At 39.7% G+C, this 25,269-nt stretch overlaps 1 protein-coding gene across 1 annotated transcript; it reads right to left on the bottom strand.

Annotated features, from left to right (window-relative positions):
• Window positions 1-235: 235 nt before the first annotated feature.
• On the bottom strand, window positions 236-25,269 carry secisbp2l (SECIS binding protein 2-like). The gene is made up of 18 exons (XM_073850287.1): window positions 25,237-25,269; window positions 18,482-18,648; window positions 15,395-15,710; window positions 15,176-15,308; window positions 14,872-15,092; window positions 14,757-14,781; window positions 13,639-13,748; window positions 13,461-13,559; window positions 12,610-12,699; window positions 12,325-12,492; window positions 11,865-12,006; window positions 10,909-11,081; window positions 9,767-9,887; window positions 9,426-9,588; window positions 7,327-7,547; window positions 4,970-5,124; window positions 3,857-4,076; window positions 236-871 (listed from the first exon to the last, which is right to left on the bottom strand). Exons 1-18 carry the CDS (start codon window positions 25,255-25,257, stop codon window positions 306-308), a joined length of 3,111 nt encoding a protein of 1,036 aa, XP_073706388.1. The 5' UTR covers window positions 25,258-25,269; the 3' UTR covers window positions 236-305.

The following is a 25,269-nucleotide window of genomic DNA, read 5'->3' on the forward strand; positions in this document are numbered from 1 at the left end:
ATGTTCCACATTGGATTTATAATTGATTTTATGGTGAAATGACATTCCTTTTGCTGTCTATCACTATCACTTAGGTTTTCTCTAAATCAAAACATCAGCATATGGACGACTTCTTTACAGTGCTTTTCTTGAGCATCATGATGCTGGAAAGCAGCCTGAGCTTCATCTGAAGATTTAAGTCAGACGTGTTGTGAGCAGACGACGCCAGCGTGAATTATTCCCAGAGAGTGTGAGCGGTTGGTCTGTCCGTGATAGTTTCCTGAGTCAGTGTGTTTGTGTTTGTGGAAGGTGTGCGCCGCGACCTCTCATCCCATGCGCGAGGACGAATCCGCAGCTTCTTTGTCGTCGACCGCCGGGTCAGAAGAGTCGAGCTCTTCCTCGTCGCTCAGCCTCCCCTCCTCATCTTCATCCTCCTCGTCCTCCGTGCTGCTCTGTCTGCTCAGCTGCAGGTTCTCCAGGGTTTTGGAGACCCACGACTCGATCCTGGAGCTGAGCGGCGGCACCTGCACGGAGATGGGCTCGGGCGTGTAGTCCTCCTCCTCGTCTTCCTCTTCATCCTCCTCCTCCAGCATGCCGGGCACCAGTGTGCTTGTGGTGCTGGTCATGGAGGAGTTGAGTCGGTCGCGGCAGCTGCCGTCCAGAGAGCCGGTCTCTGTGCTCTGCTGCGACGCCCACTCCAGCCGGTCGTCCGTACGGGACTCGTCTTTCTCGGGTGCGCGGGTGACCGCGGGGCTCGGGCCGGGGCTGGCCGTCGGCTGCGGAGGCGGTGTGGCGATGGCGCGCTGCTCTTTGCTGGTCGCTCTGCTGATGGGTTCGGCGTCTAGTGGCTCTGGAGCATCTGCGCTCTCCACCATCGTCCTCCAGTTGGTCTCTGCAGGCGGAACAAAACAGATTAGTCAGATGCTCACCTAAATAAAAATTTCCTGTCTTCATGTCTTTCTTTTTTCACTCGCAAAGAAGTTATGTTTTTTGATTAAGACATTCCAGGATTATTCTCCATATAGTGGACTTCAATGGTGCTCAACGGACTGAAGGTTAAAAATGCAGTTTCAGTGCAGCTTCAAACGGCTCTAAACGATCCCAGTCTTATCTAGCGAAACGATCGGTTATTTAAAAAAAAAAAAAAGTTACTTTTAAAAGTAATGTGTTACAATATTGAGTCACTCCCTAAAATGTTACTAATTACGTTACTTAGTTACTTTTTATGGAAAGTAATGCGTTACGTTACTTTTGCGTTACTTTGTAAATCTGGGCAGGGCTTGCTTGTTTGTTTTTAATATAAAAAGTTGTATTTTTGTCAAATGTAAAAGCCTTTTCACAGCAAAAGCCTCAGGTTTAGAGAAAAGTAAATCTCCGTCTGTACAGTAGACCACAGAAGAACAAATGTCAACTCTTCAGCAATAAAAAAGGAAAACAAATGTTAGATTATCTTGAGTCATTTTTGCTTATTAGTATGGATGAATTGGATCATCGAAGGTCAGCATCAAAGACATCAGTTAATAAAACTGGATTAAATACATAAAGGATATTTGTATCATTGAACATTTAATTATTGCAGGTTTGTGTTGAATTTCACTGTTTATTCATTTTGAAGAACACTGGATCTGTTTTTTAGTGAGTGAGATGAATTAATGCATGTTCACATTTATTCTAGAACTAAAGGAACATCTTACTCTTGATTTCTCTCAACATGGGGACAGGAGAGCTTTTAATCAATAAATGGGGAAAAAGTAACTGGCGTTACTAATTTAAAACAAATATTTTCTTGTCAATTAAAAAGTAATGTGTTACTTCACTAGTTACTTGGAAAAAGTAATATTATTACATAACTTGCATTACTTGTAATGCATTCAAGACAGTTAGAGTGTGTGGAAAAACTCTCATTTTCTCCTCCAACTTCAGAATCACCCTCCATCGCTGCAGAAGTACCGACCCAGTGTTTACAAAATGAACGTGCAAAGAGGATCAAACACCCTTTACAAAAAAAAAAAAGGTAAAACAGCGATGTAGGATGATTTTGAAGATGGGAGTTTTTCAACATACCCTAAGTGTCTTGAACCAAAGTGCACAGAGTATGAATGCACATGACAGAGCTAGACAAGACCAGCATTTGAGGTTAAAAAGTGTAACCTTTATTCCTCGTCTGGGATTGTTTAGAGTCCTTTGAAGCTGCATTTAAACTAGGGCTGCACGATTAATCGTTTTTAAACCGAAATCGCGATTTGAAAGGGTGCGATTTTCAAATCGCAAGAGCTGCGATTATTTCGATTTATTATCAAATGTGGTAACAAGCATATAAGTCGTTTTTGACAGGTCACTTCAAGTGCATATTACGTCTTCATGCTTAGGCTATATTACGTTTGATGCAGAGTTTAACCAATAGGGGGCATTTTAACACTGCATGTAGAGACATGCACGGGACGTATTTTTCAGTCCCGCCTCCGCAGAAATATGTTTATCTCGGTCCGTTCCTACCTCGACATGTTTTGTCCCGCTCCTGCCCGCATAAAAGTAACCTATATAGTTTTTTTTTCAGTACATCAATTGAATTTACATGAAACAGTTTTGTAACATCTCGTAAGCTTCACAAAACCCCAGCATAAACGTCCCCGATAAAATATTTGTAATATAGGCTAAGCATCAGCATTCACAAACCACTGTTATTCTTAACAGAATTAAGAGCAAGCATGTGTGTATCCAGAGCAGAATGCAAGCAGACAAAGCTAAAGTTGACATCTCAGTTCATTTGCGATCTCATAAAGCTCTAACACAATGAATATTATGCACAATGAATCTTTCACAATGTCTACACTTCGTGTGTTTTAATTCGCGAGCACGCAATATTCAGCACTGTGCAAGAATGTTTGAGCAGTGAGTGGATTCTAACTTAAACACCTGACTGCCTATCCTTGTGCTCACTGATAATAGCTGTAAGTTGTATACTAGTTGTTCTTGCTGCTTTTGTGCAATAGATGAATAACAATATTTTGCTTTTTAGATATTTCTATTTTGCGAGGCTCCCACGAATCATTTTATTTTCCCGCGTCCCGAACAGCCGCACTCGCCCATCAAGTTTTGTCCCGCGCCGCAGTCGGTTGCGTCGGGTCCCGCTATATACTCCCGTAGGAGTGCAGGTCTCTACTGCATGTACTGAGCAAATAACGTTAATGCCATTTGGAAAAGATAAGCGGGAGCAGCGGCTCAACTTCCCAACAAAGTGTCTCTTAATGTAGGTTATCATCAGTGTTTTACTGATGTAAAATTGTTTACAGTGTGTTTGGATTCCTAAAAGTTTAAGATTTTAGTAATATTTTATTATATAATTGTAATTGTTAATTTAATTTTATTTAAGATACTGTAGTTATTTTCTTAATTTGTCATGATAACTGACAACTTTATTTAAAAAAAGGCAACAATGTTTAAGAGGTTTTAAATAAACAGTAGAACAGTGTAGCATAGGCTACTTTGTGATTATGCTTGGTCTTTCTTTGGTGCTGTTAAAACCACCATATCAAACCTGTAGCTCTTTTATGAAATAGTAGTAAATCGCATTTTAAATCGCAAATCGCAATTGTGATCAGAAAAATCGCAATTAGATTTTTTCTCCAAATCGTGCAGCCCTAATTTAAACTGCATTTTTAACCTTCAATCCGTTGAGCACTATTGAAGTCCACTATATGGAGAAAAATTCCTGGAATGTTTTTCTCAAAAAAAAAAAAAAGAATTCTTTGCAACTAAAGAAAGAAAGAGATGAACATCTTGGATGACATGGGAGTAAGTAAATTATCAGGAAATCTTCAATCTTAACACAGCTTGTTTAAGACACAAAAAGTGAACTTGTTTCTGTGCGTCTTACCGTATTCCTTCTCGTTGACCTCTGAGATCGGCTCGGAGATGACGCTGCAGAAGGAGATGGCGCTGGCGGCAGACGGGTTTCTGGAGTGGCCCATGTGGTGCGTGACCTTCTTGACATTCTTTAGTGCCTCCTCGGCCTGCTCCTGCTCTAGAGCGCTGACCATGTCCTTATACGCCCTCCGCGCCTCCTCCGTCAGAGACACCAGCTTATTGAACAGAGCCTGAACACACAGATACAGTCACGCATCTGGCAGACGCTTTTATTCTTACATTGCATCTCAAGAACTACACTAACAGTCAAAAAATGTTTGAACAGAAAGATTTTTTTTTTTTAAAGAGTCACCAAGTAAAATTTTGAAATATTTATACTGTTTAAAATAACTGTTTTATATTTAAATAGATTTAAAAATATAATTTATTCCTGTGATCAAAGCTGAATTTTCAGCATCATTACTCCAGTCTTCAGTGTCACATGATCCTTCAGAAATCATTCTAATATACTGATTTGCAGCTCAAAACCATTTATTTTTATGATGTTGAAAACAGCTGAGTAGAATTTTTACAGGTTTCTTTGATGAATAGAAGTTCAGAAGAACAGCATTTATCTCAAATAGAAATCTTTTGTAACATTATGAAATGTCTTTATCATCACTTTTGATCAATTTAAAGCATCCTTGCTAAATAATAGTAATTGCTATCACTTCTTTCCTAAAAAAGACTTTATTTCAGATAAATGCTGATCTTTGGATCTTTTTATTCAAAGAATCCTGAAAAAAAAAAGTTTAAAATATTGATAATAATAATCAGAAATGAGCATATTAGAATGATTTCTGAAGACTGGAGTAATGACGCTAAAAGTTCAGCTTTGATCACAGAAATAAATTACTTTTTAAAATATATTCAAATAGAAAGCAGTTATTTTAAATACTAAAAATATTTCATAATATTACTGCTTTTGCTGTATTTTGGATCAAACAAATGCAGGTGAGCAGAAGGGACTTCTTTAAAAAACATTAAAAAGTCTTACTTATCTTGACTTCTAGTGTATATCTGATCAGTTCATGCATTTCCTAGGAATCACAGTGAGTGTGCATGTGTTTGTGTGTGTGTGTACCTCTGCTCCAGAGAAGTTGAATATTCCCACGACGCTCACCGGCACCAGTTTATTCACACAGCGGCCCAAAGCCTTTCGGCCCAGAGCGAACACAAACGGGATCTCCTGCTCCCGCGCCATAGCGATGACGTTATAAAGGGCCTCATCCAGACCTCCTACACACATCACAAAATAGAAAACACTTCAGCCGCAGGGAGACTGGGACATGTGCTGTTGTTTTGATATTTAAACCAAAGATTCACAGCGGACCATGAGACAACCTGAAACTCTAAAGCCTTATTTCCATTACATTGTTGAAGTAACCCAATTCCAATGTTTTCCTCCTATGCGGCACAGACCGGATACGACCCACAAATGTGTAACCCAGAAAACAGGCCATGGATTCTGATATTCTCAGATTGGTTTCAGGCCTCTTTCACATGTGGAAATAAATCTGACATGAATCTGCATCTGCTACGGAAGTGGAAATAGAATATTCACTTGTCAATACAAGTCGTTCTTTGTTGAAAAACGAATGGTGGCGAAGTGACGTAAACTCAGTGTTGCCTGCAGAACTGGGCTACTTTTACACTTTTTACACCGTTGCTGCACTATTACGACAGATTGAGACCTCTGCGGATGGAAAAACTGTGGAAAAACACATTCGTTTTGAATAGTAGTTCACAGTCATTCGGTGTCAACTCAACCAGAGGTCCCAGGCTTACATTTTTGATTTTGCTAATATTTTTTCTAAAAAGATAGATATAAATATTAAATGTCATGGGTGAATATTTATTGAATAATACACTATTTTGAAGAGGCAGGTCAAAATGGCAATGTTCACCTGAGGATCAGAGTCAAGTTACAGAAGGGTAAAAATGACTTCAGAAAGCTGGCAGCATCATGATGTTATTTTCACACAGAGATTGGTAGCTCTATAAGTGAAATCTGTTGACTTTAGCAATCTTCGTTGCATTATGTTTTAATGGGAAAATGGCACTTTTAAAGTTTTTCTCCAAAGCTTGCATGCCTGTAACTCAAGAAGTATTAAAGATATCTTAATGCTCTTTTAGATATTAGGTCTTCACAAACTTTCTCTTTGGCATCTTTACTTTTATGGCACTACATGGTTCAGTTCCAGAGATATTGGAATTTCAATATGGCTTCAGAAGTAAATCGTTAAAATGTACATATTTTCAATGGTTAAAAACCAAATGTGGGTCAGTTTGGAAAAAAAAAAAAAAAAGATACTTCTTTTCTTTTAAAGAAGAATGTGTGAAGAACAAGTAATGTTGAAACTAGAGATGTATCTCGTTTTCTTCGGTCAAAGCAACTGCATTTAACACACCAGTCTGAGTGCCATAAATATTCTTTTTCCAAAGCTTGCGTTCCGATAACTTACAAAGTATTAAAGATATCGCCATTTGATTTTAGATTCTATTTGTTAATAAACACTTCTTTTAGAATCTTAATTTTCAAGGAGATGTGAGGATCTCAATGAGGCTCGATGTCCAGATCGTTGAATATTACCCATTTTCAGCAAATGTTGGTCACTTTGTATGCCGCTGATACTTATTATTTTTGAAGAACAATGTCTGAAATGATTTTGAAATTAGAACTGTATCTTGTTTCCCTCTATCAAAACCACCAATCTCTGTGTAAAAATAATATAATGATGCTGCCATCTTTCATTGCCATCAGTCATTTTTACCCCGCTGTAACTTGACTCTGAATCTCAGGAAAAAATTCCCACTTTCAAAAAAGATGAAGCTGAGGCCAGTTGTCCAAAAAGTTTAATTTGGATCAGAATGATCTGGACTTGGAAATCCCATGTTTAGCTATGCATCTTACGTTTGTGCCAAAATTGGATTGGATCTCCCTCATCCAGATAGAGACGCTTCAGATTTCCAAATCTGGATTCCTAGTGCTCTAAGGAGCCTCTAAAGGGACATGGTAATGGAAAAAAGCCAATGTTTTGCATTCTAGTTTTGCATTACATTTACACAAATAACTACTCCTGACTGGTCCATCTCCAAACCAAACCTTCAAATTCAATTTTATATTTTTGTTTGATATTGACAGCTGTTTGGGGATTTGGGGATAAATTACATGTTAAAATGTTGTATTTTTTTGGACCAGTTTTAAAGATTTATTACATTTTTGTTCCCGAAATCCACCCTTCTGCTTCTTTTTTTGTGCCAAAAGCATTTTGAACAGCACAAACTGAGGATTTAAGAATCCAAATTCACAATCCTTTTTTCTTTTGAACAACCCATTTTCAAGATTTGGTCCAATCCAATGGCCAAAATCCTATCAGATTACTTTTGGGAAAAAAAATCAGATATAGTCAACAAATCAAAACTTGGCCCATGTCTGACCTTTGGCCTGGATCTTCTCACAGTTGGGTGAGATGATGACACACTTGATCTTGTGTAGTTTCATGTGTTTGGTGACCTCTCGCAGTCCCATGACCAGACGCCGCTTGGCTTTGGCTTTGATGGGCTCCTTCTGATAAACCCGCTCCTGAAACCGAACCAACTCCTGCAGGAGCAGCGTCACGCTCTCATCGATCTCCTTACTCAACACCTGATTACAGTACCTGACACACACACACACACACACACACACACACACACAGAGAAAACACTTCAACATCATTATGCATCACACCAAACTGTTCATCTCAGAGTGATCCAGAGTGTGACCCTTGAGCACAAAACCAGTCTTAAGTAGCATGGGAATATTTGTAGCAATAGCCAACAATACACTGTAGGGGTCAAAATTATTGATTTTTCTTTTATACCAAAAATCATTAAAGATCATGTTCCATGAAGACATTTTGTACATTTCCTACCGTAAATATATCAAAACTTAATTTTTGATTAGTAATATGCATTGCTAAGAACTTCATTTGGACAACTTTAAATAAAGATGCACCAACTGTTCAGCAACCGAAACCAAATAAGCAAAAAGACCGAATAAATTGTACCGAACAATGACGTGGCACGATCAAATAGAGGCACGCACTAATGCAGCAAGTATTTTCATTTTACTGTTGTTCTGTACAATAGAATAAAAAAGTAAGACAAAAATAATTCCAACAGCTCTATTAATACATTTATTCTAACATTCTCCTTTGCTCAGCAAGGCTGCATTTATTTGTACAGTAAGAACACACGCCTGATTCAAGAAGGGGGTCTTAAAAATGGCCAAAGAATATTATTTTACTAACTTAAATAATAAGTGCAATTGTGCTTTGTTGGTAGGCTATAATGTCTACTAAAATGTTACAAATCTTAAATATTTTAAAATTGTTGTTTAGTAATTGATATTTTTTTCCTTTGAAAAGCAAGACAAAGCTGTAAAAACGCAAATATTGGCTAATTAATTTATGCAATGGTGAAAAAAATTGGCAAAATACATGGGAGGGGGGGGGAAACACGAAAACCTGTGATCAGTAATCTGCCTTCGACCCAGTGTTTAATTTTGTTCAGCTTCGGCCAAGAGTTTTCATTTCAGTGCATCCCTATATTCTAATGTTTTAAAAGAAGTCTCTTCTGCCTAAAAACACATTCCTGATTCAAGAGGGGGGTCTCAAAAATGGCCAAAAATATTATTTTACTAACTTACTAATTTGAAGTTAAACTGTGCTTTGTTGGTATAATGTCTGTTGGAATATTAAAACATTTTCAGTGTTAAGTAAATATTTTTTAATTGTTAAGTTGTTTTGAAAACAGGGCAAAACAGTAAAAAGGCATTTTGCCTATTTAATGGGCAATGGGGGAAAAAAAGGAAAAATACAGTACATGGGGGAAAGAAATGCAAAAAAAAACGTGTTCGGTCTTCACCACAGGGTTTTATTTTATTCGGCTTCAGCCAAGAATTTTCATTTCGGTGCATCCCTAACTTTAAAGGCAATTTTCTCAATATTTAGATTTTTTTTGCACCCTCAGATTCCAGATTTGCAAATAGTTGTATCATAACCAAATATTCTCCCATCCTAACAATTCAGCTTTTAGATGATTTTAAAACAATTTACCCTTATGACTGGGTTTGTGGTCCTAGATCACATTTTTGTGTGTTCATGCACAGCTGCACATGAATAAAGATGATAGACAGTGATACACTGCTTACACACACTAACATCTGGATCAGTGTGATGAACGCAACGCTGCTGTTGTAACTTGAGCTGATTTAAGCTTGTCATCATATTGCGTCCAGAGAGAATGAAAATAAGTAATTTTTGCAGGGAGGCCGACAGAAAATAATCCTTATTGTTGAGCCCCTCACACACAGTGTATTGAGCAGCACAGTGACTCTGCTGTTCCAAACCCACTCTCAGCCTGCAGGAGCAGCAGCAGCACAAAGGCTGATCTGAGATCTGACAGGAAGAGACTGTGGGTCGCCGTATCAGGCAGGAATCTGCACTGCTGTGACCTCAGCGACCTCTGACCTCTGCGTGCGTGTTTGTACTCACTCTCTGAACCTACGGCTGTGGATCTTGGTGATGGCGGACGCAGCCATGGGGCTCCCGATGCCGGAGCTGGCGGGCGAGCCCTGAGACACGGGCGTGATGCTGTACGGAGAGTTCTGACTGGCTGGAGACAGGGACGCATCACTGGGCATGCTCAGACCGTTCTCTACAACACACACACACACACACACACACACACACACACACACACACACACACACACACACACACACACACACACACAGGAGACAGATGAGGACTTCTGCCCACATTACACATCAAATATTCATGACTGTATTTGTACTCATATTAGTGATCTGTGTGTAGTGTTTATGTGTTTGTACCATCCTGCTCCTGTGTGAGCGGGTCGGTTAAGCTCAGAGTGTCTCTCTGCTCGTCGGCTCCAGACACGCTGTGATCAGACGAACTCTTGCCCTTCTTCACCTCACGCTCCTGCAGAATGATCTACACACAGAGAGAGATGCAGGGGTTAAAGGAGAAGTTCACTTCCGGAACAAAAATTTACAGATGATGTACTCACTCCCTTGTCATTCAAGATCATTCATGCCTTTCTTTCTTCAGTCGTAAAGAAAAAATTTTTTTTTTTTGAGGAAAACATTTCAGGAATGTTCTCCATATAGTGGACTTCTATGGTGCCCTGAGTTTGAACTTCCAAAATGCAGTTTAAATGCAGCTTCAAATTAGTTTAAATGATCCCAGTCGAGGAGTAAGGGTCTTATCTAGCTAAACTATCTGTTATTTTCTAAAAAAAAAAAAAAAAAAAAAAATACAATTTATATACTTTTTAATCTCAAATGCTGGTCTTGTCTACCTCTCGATGCGCATGTGTACTCTGTGTAATCTGGTTCAAGACAGTTAGGGTATGTCGAAAAAACTCCCATCTCATTTTCTACTCCAACTTCAAAATCATCCTACATAAATTTTTTGTAAAGGGCATTTGATCTTCTTTGCGCGTTCACTTTGTAAACACTGGGTCAGTACTTCTGCAGCGATGTAGGACGATTCTGAAGTTGGAGGATAAAATGAGATGGGAGTTTTTCCACATACCCTAACTGTCTTGAACCGGAGTGCAGAGTACACATGCGCATCGCAGAGATGGACAAGACCCAGCATTTAAAGGTTAAAAACTATACATTTTTATTTGTTTTTAGAAAATAACTGATTGTTTCACTAGAAAAGACCCTTCTTCCTGGTCTGGGATCGTTTAGAGTCCTTTAAAGCTGCATTTAATCTGCATTTTGGACGTTCAAACCATTGAAGTCCACTATATGGAGAGAAATCCTGACATTTTTTTCTCAAAAAACTATTTTTTTATGACTGAAGAAAGAAAGACACGAACATCTAGGATGACAAGGGGGTGAGTACATATCTGTACATTTCTGTTCTGGAAGTGAGCTACTCGTTTAATGCTGCGTGATGTCATATCCTGTTATGCTGAATGTCGTGTGTGTGTTTTGTGGAGCACCTTCTTCATGGCGGTGGTCTTCTTGACTTTGGGAATCTCTCTCTCTTTCCCTCTCTTGATGCGGGGCGCGCTGGAGTCCAGGATGTTGTGAGGAGGGGTGTATGTGTTTTTGAGTCCTGTCACTCGACTGCTGCCACCGCCATCTTTACTGTGCAGAGCGCCCACTGTCCCGACTGACAACAAAACATACATATTTATATTTTAAATAAACACTTCAGCCAAAACTGATGAAAATGTGCTCGCCCTTAGAACATCCAAGATGTAGGTGAGTTTGTTTCTTCATCAGATTTGTAGAAATGTGTCATTCCATGACTGTCTCACCAATGGATCCTCTGGAGTGAATGGGTGCCGTCAGAATGAGAGTCCAAACAGCTGATAAAAACATCACAGTAATCCACACCACTCCAGTCCATCAGTTAACATCTGGAGAAGACAAAAGCTGAGACAAAGCCATCATTAAGATGCTTTAAACTAAAATATGAGACCATAATCTATAATAAACGCTTCTCCACTTATCTCTTGCATCAAAATCCAGCCACATATTTGTTTAGAGCTGTTTTGGATATGTGTTATTATGGATTATGGACTCATATTTTAGTTAAAAACATCTTAATGATGGATTTGTTTCAGCTTTTGTCTTCTCCAGATGTTAACTGGTGGACTGGAGTGGTGTGGATTACTGTGATGTTTTTATCAGCTCATTCTGACGGCACCCATTCACTGCAGAGGATTCATTGGTGAGACAGTGATGGAATGACACATTTCTACAAATCTGATGAAGGAACAAACTCATCTACATCTTGGTTGGTCTGAGCATGAGTACATTTTCTTTTCTGGAACTTTTCCTTTAAAATGTGTTATGATTATGTTCAATTTCTATTTAGTTTTATAGCTCTTATTGTCGTTTTACCTATTTTAGTACATCAAGTTAAACTAAATGAAATAAAGTAAAGCACCTGTGTATGAGAGTGGTTTAGTGTTGTTGAGTTGTCGTGCTCTCATGGCCTGTTGTTGTTTCTCTAGTGCCGCCAACATGTCGCCCAGATCCAACTGCACCGGCGTCCTGCTCTTCTTACCGGCTGCTTTAGACAGAGCCTCCTACACACACACACACACACACACACACACACACACACACACACACACACACACACACACACACACACACTCACACACACACACACACACACACACACACACACACACACACACACACACACACACACACACACACACACACACACACACACACACACACACACACACACACACACACACACACACACACACACACACACACACACACACACACACACACACACACACACACACACACACACACACACACACACCGAGTTATCCCACCATGGCAGATCTGATGTTCAGGACAGTGTGTGTGTGTGTGTATGTTTGTACCTGTAGTTTCTTCTGCTCCATGCTGATCTCGTTGTACTCCTGCGCTGTGGCCAGAGCAGCGGCGAGTGCCTTCTTCCTCTGACTCTTGGCTCTCTTGGGCACAGAGCTGGTGATGGGAATGGGTGTCTGCACGATGCTTATGGGGGAATTCTCTGGAAGGTTATCCAGCTGCACACAGACACACACACACACACACACACACACACACACACACACACACACACACACAGGTTTAGAGCAGGTTTCTGAGCTCAGATTTCCTCTTTGCTTCTGTCAAACACTCACCAGACTCTTGGGCAGTTTGGGCTGAACTGGTTCTGGTTTACTCCGCTGAACAGCGCCACCTGTGGCCAGATCAGGAAACTCATCCTCATCCTAAACAACAAACACACAATCAATACAATGAATAAAGCGAATACTGTCCTGCCTTCTGTATGCATGCATGTGTGTGTGTGTGTGTGTGTGTGTGTGTGTGTGTGTACTTGTACAGCTATCTTTGTGAGGGCCGTTTTGAGTTTAAGACCATCAGAGTGAGGACAATTTTGTAAAGTAAGGACATTCTGGCCCGTCCTCCTTTTCTAAGGCCTGTTTAAATGCCTGCACTGCAAAAACTGCTTTTCTTACTTAGATTTTTTGTCTTGTTTCCAGCCAAAATATCTAAATTCTTAAGGATTTTCTAGACGAGTAAAAATTATTTTCTTGTTTTCAAAAAAGCAAGTCAAAATTAAGTAAGTTTTTGCTTAGAAAAGGCAAAATAATCTATCAATGGGGTAAGAAATTTTTTTTTTAATTTCAAACAGAAAACAAGATTATTTTTCTTGCCCTACTGGCAGATTATTTTGCTTGTTTCAAGCAAAAACGCACTTAATTTTGACTTAATTTGTACTCATCTAAAAAATCCTTCTTGATTGAAGAAATTTTATATATTTTGGCTGGAAACAAGACAAAAAACTTGTTAAAAAGTAAATTTTAGTTTTAAAAAGCATTTTTTGCAGTGTGTGAGAGTTAAGACTTGGTTTTAAGGATCAGGTTATAATTGGGTAAAGGGTTAGGTTTAGGGTAAGAAGCTAGATTGCATTGTGTCAATGTATGTCCTCACAAAGACAGCTGTACAGAGTTGTGAGTTGTGTGTGTACCTGAAAGTACAGCGGCTCAGGTGTGAGGTGTGTGTTGGGCGTCTCTGAAGCAGTCAATCTCTGTCCTCCTGCACGACCTACGAAGTTCATCTGGAAGTCCTGTGGGTCAGATGATGTAGAATAAGTCTCATGTGTCAGAGCAGCTTGTCATGTGACGTGTGTGACGCTCCAGTGTTACCTGAGTGTAGTTCCTCTGCTCAGGTGTTCTGCTGCCTCTGTGATATAGTGTGTTCCTGTCTGTCCACGGCTTCTGGACGGCCTGTGTGGCTACATTCCCCCAGCTAACAGCTGCAAACACACACACACACGTTAAAAGTCAGTTCAGTAACCATAACTATAGGAACCGTGACATTACTTGTTAAAGGGTTAGTTCACCATAAAATGAAAATTATCTCATTATTCACTCATCTTTCAGGCAACCTAGTTGTATAAGACTTCCTTTCCTTTCAGACGAATCCAATTGGAGTTATATAAAAAAAAAAAATCCTGGCATTTCTAAGCTTTAGAATTGCATGAGCAGGTGTTTCTCTTCAGCAGTCCAAAACAAGTCCAATAAAGTGCATTCAAGTTTCTCACACAGCTCCAGGGGGTGAATAAAGGCCTCCAGTAGTGAATCCATGTGCTTTTTAAGAAAAATATCCGTATTTAAAATGTAATCATCACTTTAATCATCGACGGTGTGCATGTGCCGCTCAGAAGTGGCTAATGTGGACGTGCCGTGTAGAGATTAAAACAAAACAATCTTGAATTAGATGTACAAAACGAGGATTTGTAAAGGATTTTTTCCTTTACTAAAGTAAGAAAGCTTAGCTTCTGTAAACAAACGTTGGTTTTCACGAGACGAGATGAGCATTTGCCCGGAACAGTGTCCATGTACAACCAGTTGGCACAAGCTAGATTAAAGTGATTATTATGTTTTAAAAATTTTATATATTTTTCTTACAAAAACGCATGGATTTGCTACAGGAGGCCTTTATTTACCCACCAGAGCCGTTATGGATGGATGCACTTTATTGGACTTGTTTTGAACTGATGAAGAGAAACACACGCCTATGCAATTCTACAGCTTGGAAGTGCCAGGATCATTTTTAATATAACTCCAATTTGATTTATCTTGAACGAAGGAAGCCATATACACCTAGGATACCTGGAGGGTGAGTAAATAATGGGCTAATTTTCATTTTTGGGGGAACTAACCCCTTAAAAAGTTATGGTTACAGCTCTAGTTTTGTTGTAATCAACATTTGATCATGTAGTGGTCACTCATAAGCATTCAGGTGAAGTAAAGGATCTCACTTGTCATGACGCCAGCGTCCACAGCCTGTGAACACAAACACACAGAGATGAGAGAACAGCAATCATAATCATCCTCACCATAATGAAATCAAACTAACAGATGAGCTGAACGTACCACAGTGGCTGTGTGCTGATTAGCGGAGGTGTTGGCGGCTCCCTGGTTGTGTTTAGGGCTGCAGTAGCCGCTGTCGCTGTCGATATCAGCCTCGCTGGCTCCCTGCTCACTGGACGACTCCTGCTGCGACGTACGTCTGCGCCGAACTTTGTTCTTCCACTGCTGAGGACTCGCCTGATCGGATGCACATCTGACGCTGCCGGACGCCTCACCGGGGAAATCTAAAAACACATACACAGATTAGTGTGTTCAGAGCTCAGGGGTCATTAGTGCAGGATAAAAGGTCAATAGGTCAGCTCAGTACCTGTCTGCTGCGCCGCATCCACCAGCAGCACCGTCTTGGATCTCCCGTCAGGCCCGGCCGCACACACCTCCTTCTGTACCGCCACACTCCGCATCACGGGGCGCTTTGCTCTTATTGGCTGAGCCGTCGGCTGCTGCGAGTGACATGCAAGTGTTAGCGTAAACTAGTGAGTGGTACAGTCACATCTTAAATGTGTGGATTAAGGACGTAACCTCGTACCTTTTGCAGGACGGGGTTTCGTGAGACGCCTCTTCCTCTCTGCGTCTGGCCCTGTGGCAGAGGCCGCTCGCTGCAATCGGACACGGGGTTGAGCACGCCGGCCTGCAGCGGCCCCGCGTACGGCCCTGGGAAGGGCTGGTAGAAGCCCATGACGGGAGGGCAGGGCGTGGGCATGATGGCGTGGTAGTACGTGGCGTAATCGCTGGCGACGGGGGGCTGCGGGGACGACAGGATGGGGTACGCCAGGTACGGCCCACCGGGGCTCGGGTTGAGCTGCTGCCAGCGGTGATCTCCGTTATACATGGGCAGCTGCCGACTGAACGAGAGACATCACAGATTATGAACAAACATGTACAGTGCCTTCCAAAAGTATTCATACCCCTTCATGTTTTTCACATTTTGTTTTGTTGCAGCATTATGTTAAACTGAGTTAATAAGTTGATTTTTACCGTTTTGAAATCCATTCAGCCGTTCTCCTGTTCTGGCGATATCACTTTTAGCATAGCTTAGCATAGATCATTGAATCCTATGAGACCAATAGCATCGTGTTCAAAAATGACCAACGAGTTTCCATATTTGTCCTATTTAAAACTTGACTCTTCTGTAGTTATATCGTGTACTAAGACCGGTGGAAATGCAAAGCTGCGATTTTCTAGGCCGATAAGATTAGGAACTACACTCCCATTCCGGCGTAATAGTCAAGGAAGTTTGCTGCCGTAATAAGGCTGAAGAAGGGGCAGTAATACCATGCAGCACATGTGCAAATGCTAAACTAGCTGGGAACTCATTTCTGATAATACTCCGCCTGCTGTGTCCATATTACGGCAGCAAACTTCCTTGACTATTACGCTGGAATGGGAGTGTAGTTCCTAATCTTATCGGCCTAGAAAATCACAGCTTTATTTTCCGCCGGTCTTAGTACACGATATAACTACAGAAGAGTCAAGTTTTAAATAGGACAAATATTGAAACTCGTTGGTCATTTTTGAACACGATGCTATTGGTCTAATAGGATTCAATGATCTATGCTAAGCTATGCTAAAACTGATATCGCCAGAACAGGAGAATGGCTGAATGGATTTCAAAACGGTAAAAATCAACTTATTAACTCGGGGGGAGTTGGAGAATGAGCCTATTTCCAAAAAAAGTGGAGTGTTCCTATAAATGAGTTTTTCCCCACATCAGTTTACACTCCATACACCATAATAATGACAAAGCCAAAACCATATTTGCAAATTTTACAAATGTATTAAAAATAAAACACTGAGATAAGTAGATTGCATAAGTATTCATACCCTTAACTCAGTCCATAGTTGAAGCACCTTTACAGCCTCAAGTGTTTTTGGGTCTGATGTGAGCATCTTTGCACATCTGCATTTGGCAATTATCTGCCATTCTTTGCCTCACCTTTTCACCTCTCCATCTCTGTCAGCTTGGACATTTTCTAGAGTCCTAGTTGTTCCAGTCGTCTTCCATTATGGAGAATGCTTCTGTCAACCTTCAATGCAGCAGATTTGTTTCTGAACTCTTCTCTAGATCATCGCCTTAACGCAAGTCTGTCTCTGAGCTCTACAGACTCTGATATGATTTTTGCTCTGATCTGCATTTTCAGCTGTTAGACCTTTTCTGAGAGGTGTGTGTCTTTCTAAATCAGACTCATTCACATGAATTTGCCACAGTTTAACTCCACTCCAAGTGTAGGAACATCTAGAAGCAATATGAATGCTCCTGAGATACATTTACAGTGTCCCAGAAAAGGGTATGAATACTTATGCAACGGGATCTTTTCAGTTTTTTATTTTTAATAAATTTGCACAAATGTTAAAAACCTATTTTTTGCTTTGCCATTATGGAGTAGGGAGTGTAGATTGATGTGGGGAAAAAGGTCATTTAAAGCAGTTTAACATAAGGCAGCAGCATAGCAAAATGTGAAAAAAATGAAAGGGTATGAATAATTTCGCAGGGCACTATATACAAACACTTTAGGTCAGGATTATATACTGGTCTGACCAATGACAGACACGGAAAACTGTTTGGAAACTGTCAGTTTTTCCATTTCCACACTGTAACTCAGCTGTGACACACATACACAGTGGCACAAAGTGTGCACTTCCACCAATTCAAAGTGAACAGGAAGGAAAAGAAGCAGAATCCATTGGGAACAGAGGCAATCACATACATGTGCAACTGTGTTTAAAATCACACCAGACTACAAACAAGGAGAACACTTAAAGGATTTGAAGTATTTCTCCACTTCAAGAACAAAGATTTACTCACCTCTTTGTCAGCCAAGATGTTCATGCTTTTTTTCCCCCTCAGTCGTAAAGAAATTATGTTTTTTGAGGAAAACATTTCAGGAATGTTCTCCATATAGTGGACTTGGTTTGAGTGCATGAGTTTGAACTTCCAAAACGCAGCTTCAAAAGACTCTCAACGATCCCAGCCAAGGAAGAAGTGTCTTATTTAGCAAAACAACCAGTAATTTTCTTAAATAAATTAATATTTATATAATTTTTAACATACCCTTGACATACCCTAACTGTCTTGAACCGGAGTGGACAGAGTACACACGCGCATCGCAGAACTAGACAAGACCAGCATTTGAGGTTAAAATGTGTATAAATATGAATTTATTACAGAAAATGACTGATTGTTTGACTAGATAAGACCCTTCTTCCTCGGCTGGGATCGTTTAGAGTCCTTTGAAGCTGCATTTTGGAAGTTCAAACTCATGCACACCATAGAAGTCCACTATATGGAGAACATTCCTGGAATGTTGTCCTCAAAAAACTATTTCTTTACGACTGAAGAAAGAAAGACATGTACATCTTGGATGACAAGGGGGTCAGGATTTTTTTTATTTTAGAAGGGGGGTAATCCTTAAATCTGTGTGTGTGCAGAAGTCCAAAATGTCCTTACTAATATAGTAAAACCTGTTGAACACAGACTAGTCAGGCAAACCTCAGTAGTTAAAGAGGTTTAGAAATCAGCCAAATCACATCTGTATTCAAATCTAGTGCTTTGCACAGGTTCCATATCATTCAATGTGATTACCAGCTATTAATCTGAGTTTGACTGTGTGTGTACCTGTTGTTCTGATTCTCCTGTACGAAGGGGTAGCAGGTGATCAGGTAGGAAGGGATTTGTGTGGGCTCAGCTCCACCCTCGCCGCACAGACTCATGGGTAATAATGAAGCTTCAACACCTTTCTTCTGAGGGATAAACGGTTCTACTTCAGCAGAGAGCTTCACATCCTGAAACACAAACACACACTTACATCAACAGCAGGAACGATGCATTACAGGGCTGACAAAAGAGCTGAAAAACTACAGTGACTACACTTTTTACTTAAAGGTTAAATGACTAATATTCAAATCTTATAGAAAATGTCAGTAAGGGGAAAACACTACTTCCCACAAGAGGGCACTTTAAGCAAACATAACCAAATCAAGCGGGACATTAAATAGTTTATTCAAAGCAAAGAAATAACATGAGTGTCCGTTAAACTAAACTAAACTAAAAGAATCATAACATGCTTAAACAATTACACATACAGTTGAAGTCAAAAGTTTAGTGATAGTTGTTCATGAGTCCCTTGTTTGTCCTGAACAGTTAAACTGTCTGGGAAAAAACATGCATTAAGAGCCAGGGGGTGAAAACTTTTGAATGAAATGGAGATGTGTTCCTTTTTTGCTTATTTTGCATAAACAGCATATTTTTATTTAGCACTGCCCTTCAGAGGCTACAAAAGACTAAATAAATTCCCTGATCTTCAAAGTTTTCACCCTGGGCTCTTAATGCATGTTTTTTCCTTCTGGAGCATCAGTGAGTGTTTGAACCTTCTGTAATAGTTGCATATGAGTCCCTCAGTTGTCCTCAGTGTGAAAAGATGGATCTCAAAATCATTCAGTCATTGTTGGAAAGGGTCCAAATACACAAAAATGCTGGAAAAACAGAATTTGTGGGACCTGACGGATTTTTCTGAAGAACAGCAGACAGTTTAACTGTTCTGGACAAACAAGTACCACTAAACAACTAAAATCATTCCGGTAACAACACAGTATTAAAAATCAAGGGGATGTCACCTTTTGAATGGGATCATTCTTATAAATTCCACTCTTGTGGCCTGTAATGTAAACATCTTTTATGTGAAATATCTTATTCAGGTCAGTACTAAATAAAAACATGCATTTAGCATGATCCCTCTTATTTTGGTTAAATAATTAACATTTGGCAGATTCTGAAAGGTGTTTGTAAACTTTTGACTTCATGCAGTTTAATGCACAGAACATACAGCGCCTGACTGGTTCAAAAACAAACGTTTATATAACAGAGTGTGAACACAAATCTCCAACACTTGAGAAAGATTTCTGAAAACAGCATGTTTCATGTCTGTCTAGTATGTTTACAACTCAAAACCAGCTATGACAATATAGAAGACGTATAGCAGTTTCTATATCCATAAACATGACTGCTCCGTTTACACAAAGCTTTCAGTAAGCACTGCAACCGCTGTATGTTGTGGGTTGAGCAAGTCTGAATTATTCAGATATTCACTATTTTCATTTTACAGATCTACTGCATTTAGGGAGGCGTCTGACTGCTATGAAATTCTGATCAGTGCGGGAAACTCATGCATTTCCTCCTACAGAAATTCCCCTTCATCACACTTGCATATCTGTGGCTACATTCAGCGTCACAACATCAGTGTACTGCACTAACAACAAACATTACAAAACACCTGGAGAACCTGAGATCTCCTGAAAGTTCAGCAGCTTAAATAAAAATTTTTTAAAAACATCACACAGGTGAGTAAACGATGTCAGAATAGACACATTTGTCTGAATTATTCCGGTTGGATGTCTCACAAACAATAATTACGGGAATCTAGAGCGGGAACACAACCAATGTGATCACGTGACTGCTGGTCAGGTGTTTGTGATGTCATCGCATTCCACACATTCCTGAACGTCTCAGGTGAAACACAACAAACTAGATCTCCATCTTTCCCATAATTATGTCATGAAGCAGGAAGAGGTAATAATTAATCAGCAGTTGTGGAGCATGACTTGCACACGCAGCGATCACAGGCTGAACACGCGTGTGTACGGACACTTCCTCATCACAGCATTAGCTAATAGCACACCGTTTAAACAATGTTTCAAAAAATCATACTATTAGTGGAACAGCGTGAAGCTCTCTTTATTTGCTTCATTCTGGAATCACGATTCCAGTGCAGATTTTTTTTTGTGTGTGTGTGTGGTTTTAAGTGTAGGTTCAAAAATATGTTACAAACTCACTTTATTTTTTTACAAAACCATATAAGGGGATATAAGGGGTGAAAAGCACAAGATAAATGTTCACAGGTAGGATGCATGCGTGCCTGAGTGTATTTATGTAAAATGCCATATTTAAGTCAACATTTTTGTGCTTCTTTCTGTTGTGCTCCATCTTGACATTCACTAGTCCTTTAGTGTTAACTGTAAACATTAATTTTACATATGCACATTCATTTTCGTTCATAATATCATTGAGAATGAATACATGTGAGGCTGTTCACTTAAAGCTTTGAGTAAAATTGTTGAGGCTGACACACATTGATGAATCTTGCTCATTCATGAAAAACTCACTTTACAAAGAGTGATATTTCATCTCAAATGAACTGAGGCAACTCTTGACTGTCAGCAGCGTTCTGACCTAAGATGTAATATGATAATAATGTAACGGAAAAAATAGAAGTATAATAATAATAATGAGAGCATCTTGATTCTCTGATGAAACACACAATCATTAAGAGACAAAGGCACATCTGATGCGAAGATCCAGAGCGCTGACTGTGTGTGTGTGTGTGTGTGTGTGTGTGTGTGTGTGTGTGTGTGTGTGTTATAGCATACAGCTGTAATTGTTCGCCTGAAGATGGTGGGCGGAGCTCCGTACGCTCTTCCGATTGTTACATCACACACAGATCTGCTCTCTCGTCCAATCAGATCACAGACGGTAACATCAGTCCACGCTGATAATCATTTCTTTATAATCGTCTCCAAATGCAAACACTCCTATCGACCAGATTTAACCTGACTTTTCACAAAACATTAACATTTTGTGAAAAGCGGACTCGATTGGGCTCAACATCACACATCTAGACTCACAGCTGATGAACGGATGTGGATTCAAACTGAGCGTCACTTCAGGGATTAAAGTGAGGATGGAGGCTGTCGTTAAGCTAATTAGCCAAGAAGCAGGAATGGACAGATCAGAGTATGCTAACAATACACACACACACACACACACACACACACACACACACACACACACACACACACACACACACACACACACACACACACACTGAAGCACTGATGTGAGCCCATCATGAACCTGTAGACTGATGAGATGCTCTTCAGTTCCCACAAATTCTTTGGTTTTCCAGCATTTTTGTGTATTTGAATCCTTTCCAACAATGACTGTATGATTTTGAGATCCATCTTTTCACACTGAGGACAACTGAGGGACTCATATGCAACTATTACAGAAGGTTCAAACACTCACTGATGCTCCAGAAGGAAAAAAAAACATGCATTAAGAGCCGGGGGTGAAAACTTTTGAACAGAATGGAGATGTGTACATTTTTCTTATTTTGCCTAAATATCATCTTTTTTAAATGTAGTACTACCCTTCAGAAGCTACAGAAGAGAGTTACATGTTTTCCAGAAGATAAAATAAGTTAAATTTACCCTGATCTTTAAATTCCAAAAGTTTTCACCCCCGGCTCTTAATGCATGTTTTTCCCTTCTGGAGCATCAGTGAGTGTTTGAACCTTCTGTAATAGTTGCATATGAGTCCCTCAGTTGTCCTCAGTGTGAAAAGATGGATCTCAAAATCATAAATAAATACACAAAAATGCTGTAAAAAAAAAAATAAGAAGAATTTGTCGGAGCTGAAGGTTTTTCTGCAGGCAGTTGAACTGTTCAGGACAAACAAGGGACTCATGAACAACTATCACTAAACAAAAACACACAGCTGTGGATCATTCAGAGAACAAACCAGGATTAAGAATCAAGGGGATGTAAACGTTTTATAAATTCAACTCTTATTTTCTCTTGTGGACTAAATAAGTACTAAATAAACAATAGCGTGCATTTGTATGATTCCTTTTATTTTGCTAAAATAATGAACATTTTGCAGATTCTAAAAGGGGGATGTAAACTTTTGACTTCAACTGTTTATTCCACAGAAGAAAGCAAGTCACACCAATTTGTGATTGACCATGAGTCAATGAGACAAAATGATCACTTCTCAGTGTGCTAGACCTTTAAACACAGTAAAATGTTTAATATTTAACTGAGCGTGGTATAAATAGAATTAACCTATAAATGTAATAAACACACGGAAGTGGAAAACGTGCAGAACTCTTGAATGACAGGAGACCTGCATAGATTCAGAACAGATGAATGTGAGGCCGAGAGAGATAGAGACAGAGAAAGAGAGAGAGGGAGAGAGAGAAGTGGTGGGCTGCACTAATGAGCGAGGAGGGACGCTTTTGTCTTTTCAGCATTTCTGTTTCAAGATTGTGTTTAGAAAACAGAGGGTTTGTTGTGCTGAAGAAAGACAGGACAAAGACAGACAGACAGAGAAAGAGAGAGACAGGCAGGCAGAGGAACTGAGGATGGAATCATACAGAAACAGTTCTTCTGGGTCAGCCCATCTCAAGCTGCTCCACCATTTTTAACTGATTGCCTCCATGTATGTGTTTGGTTATACAGGTGTTTTAAAGGATTACTCCACTTACAAAATAAAAATTCCCTGATAATGTACTCACCCCCAAGTCATTCAAGAACTTCATGTCTGTCTGTCTTCAGTCGCAGGGAAATTACGTTTTTTTATGAAAAAACATTCCAGGATTATTCTCCATATAGAGGACTTCAATGGTGCTCAACGGATTGAAGGTTAAAAATGCAATTTCAATGCAGCTTCAAAGGACTCTAAACAATCCCAGCTGAGGAATAAGAGTCTTATCTAGCAAAACGATTGGTTATTTTCAAAAAAAAATAAAAAATACAATTTATACACTTTTTAACCTCAAATGCTGGTCTTGTCTAGCTCTGCAGATCAACACAGTTAGGGAATGTCAAAAAATCTAATTTTCTCCTCCAACTCCAAAATCGTACAAAATCCTACATCGCTGGAGATGTACCGATCCAGTGTTTACAAAGTGAATGTGCAAAGATGATCAAACACCCAAAAATGAGATGGGAGTTTTTTGACATACCCTAACTGTGTTGATCTGCAGAGCTAGACAAGCATTTGAGGTTAAAAAGTGTATAAACATTTTTTTTAAGAAAATGACTAATCGTTTTGCTAAATAAGACCTTTATTCCTCTGCTGGAATCGTTTAGAATCCTTTGAAGCTGCATTTTTAATCTTCGATCCGTTGAGCACCATTGAAGTCCACTATATGGAGAAAAATCCTGGAATGCTTTTCTCAAAAAAAAAAAATTCTAATTTATTTGCAGTTAAAGAAAGAAAGACATGAACATCTTGGATGAAATGGGAGTGAGTAAATTATCAATAAACTTTTATTCTGAAAGTGGAGTGATCCTTTAAGGACTAAGACTCGAACCCTTTTCATAATAAACTGACTCTACAGTTCATTTGCAATCAACTAATAGGTCAAATGCAAGAAAGCTATTCTATCTGTGCGTGTAGTTTCTAATGTGCTCTGGAGATCTGTGTATGATCAGACAGCTCTGTATAAGAGACATGCGAAATACAGTCAAAATGATAAAACAAGCTGATGGTTTACCTACATCTTTCAAAGAAGTAATCACTCAAAAAATGAAGAAAATTAAAAACTACAATTGAGATGAACTGAAGAAACACACCAGCATTGTTCAGAGAACACAAACACACACATATACGGTTGTGACACAGATATGAGCAGATCTGAATCAAACAGGAACACGAGTGTGAACAGAAACAAAGAAACTGATCTGACGACAGACAGAAACATCACAGATGCGTTAGGAATGTGATCAATGCAGAAAAACCTGATGGATCAGATGTGATCAGTGCCTGCAGAAACTAGACACACACACACACACACACACACACACACACACACACACACAACACAACACATGATACACACTCTAATCCACACCAAATGACCTGGAAAGAACTACATTTACTGTAAAATCAGTCACGTTCACAGTTATATAACACCACAGTCACTGTAATATCTCTCAGCTCTTATCAACTGTTTCAATGAATGTTTAACTGCTGTAAACTCAGTCTGTTATTGTTTCTCAGTGTCAATCACACACACATCAATAACCTTCATAAAGCAGCTGTGGGTGATCAATAATCATGTTTCCTGATGGTACAGGTGTGGTATAAGACAACAGTACTATGGTACTCTGACATACACCGTGGTCCTCTGCTGTAATATCTACTCGGTTCTCTGAGGTAGTTTACCACAGTATTACCATGGTACTTTAAAAAGCGATTTAGACTCACATTTGACTCACTGCGGGCTGTTTATATTCTCCTCGTTCATTAATAATCGACTGATCGGTGTCAAACTGATCTAGTTTTGTTTAATTGATAACAACAGGGGCGTCATTGTTTTGACGCGTCGCGTCGCTCTCGGCATCGCGTCAGCTCTGATACACACACATATGAAACACACACATCGCTCATGTCACACACATCTGAGTGTTCGATCACAGAAATCGGTGTTATTACGTCGTTTCGGACTTTAATCCCGCGAGCGCTGCTAATGCTAAAGCTAACGTGACGCCAGCGGACGTAACTCGCGTCCGTGTGCGGTGAAATCGCCATACCTTCCTCTCGCCTCCGTCCATCTCGCTCGCCGA

This window comes from Garra rufa, chromosome 11 (assembly GCF_049309525.1).
Source record: "Garra rufa chromosome 11, GarRuf1.0, whole genome shotgun sequence".
NCBI classification, from domain to species: Eukaryota; Metazoa; Chordata; class Actinopteri; order Cypriniformes; family Cyprinidae; genus Garra; species Garra rufa.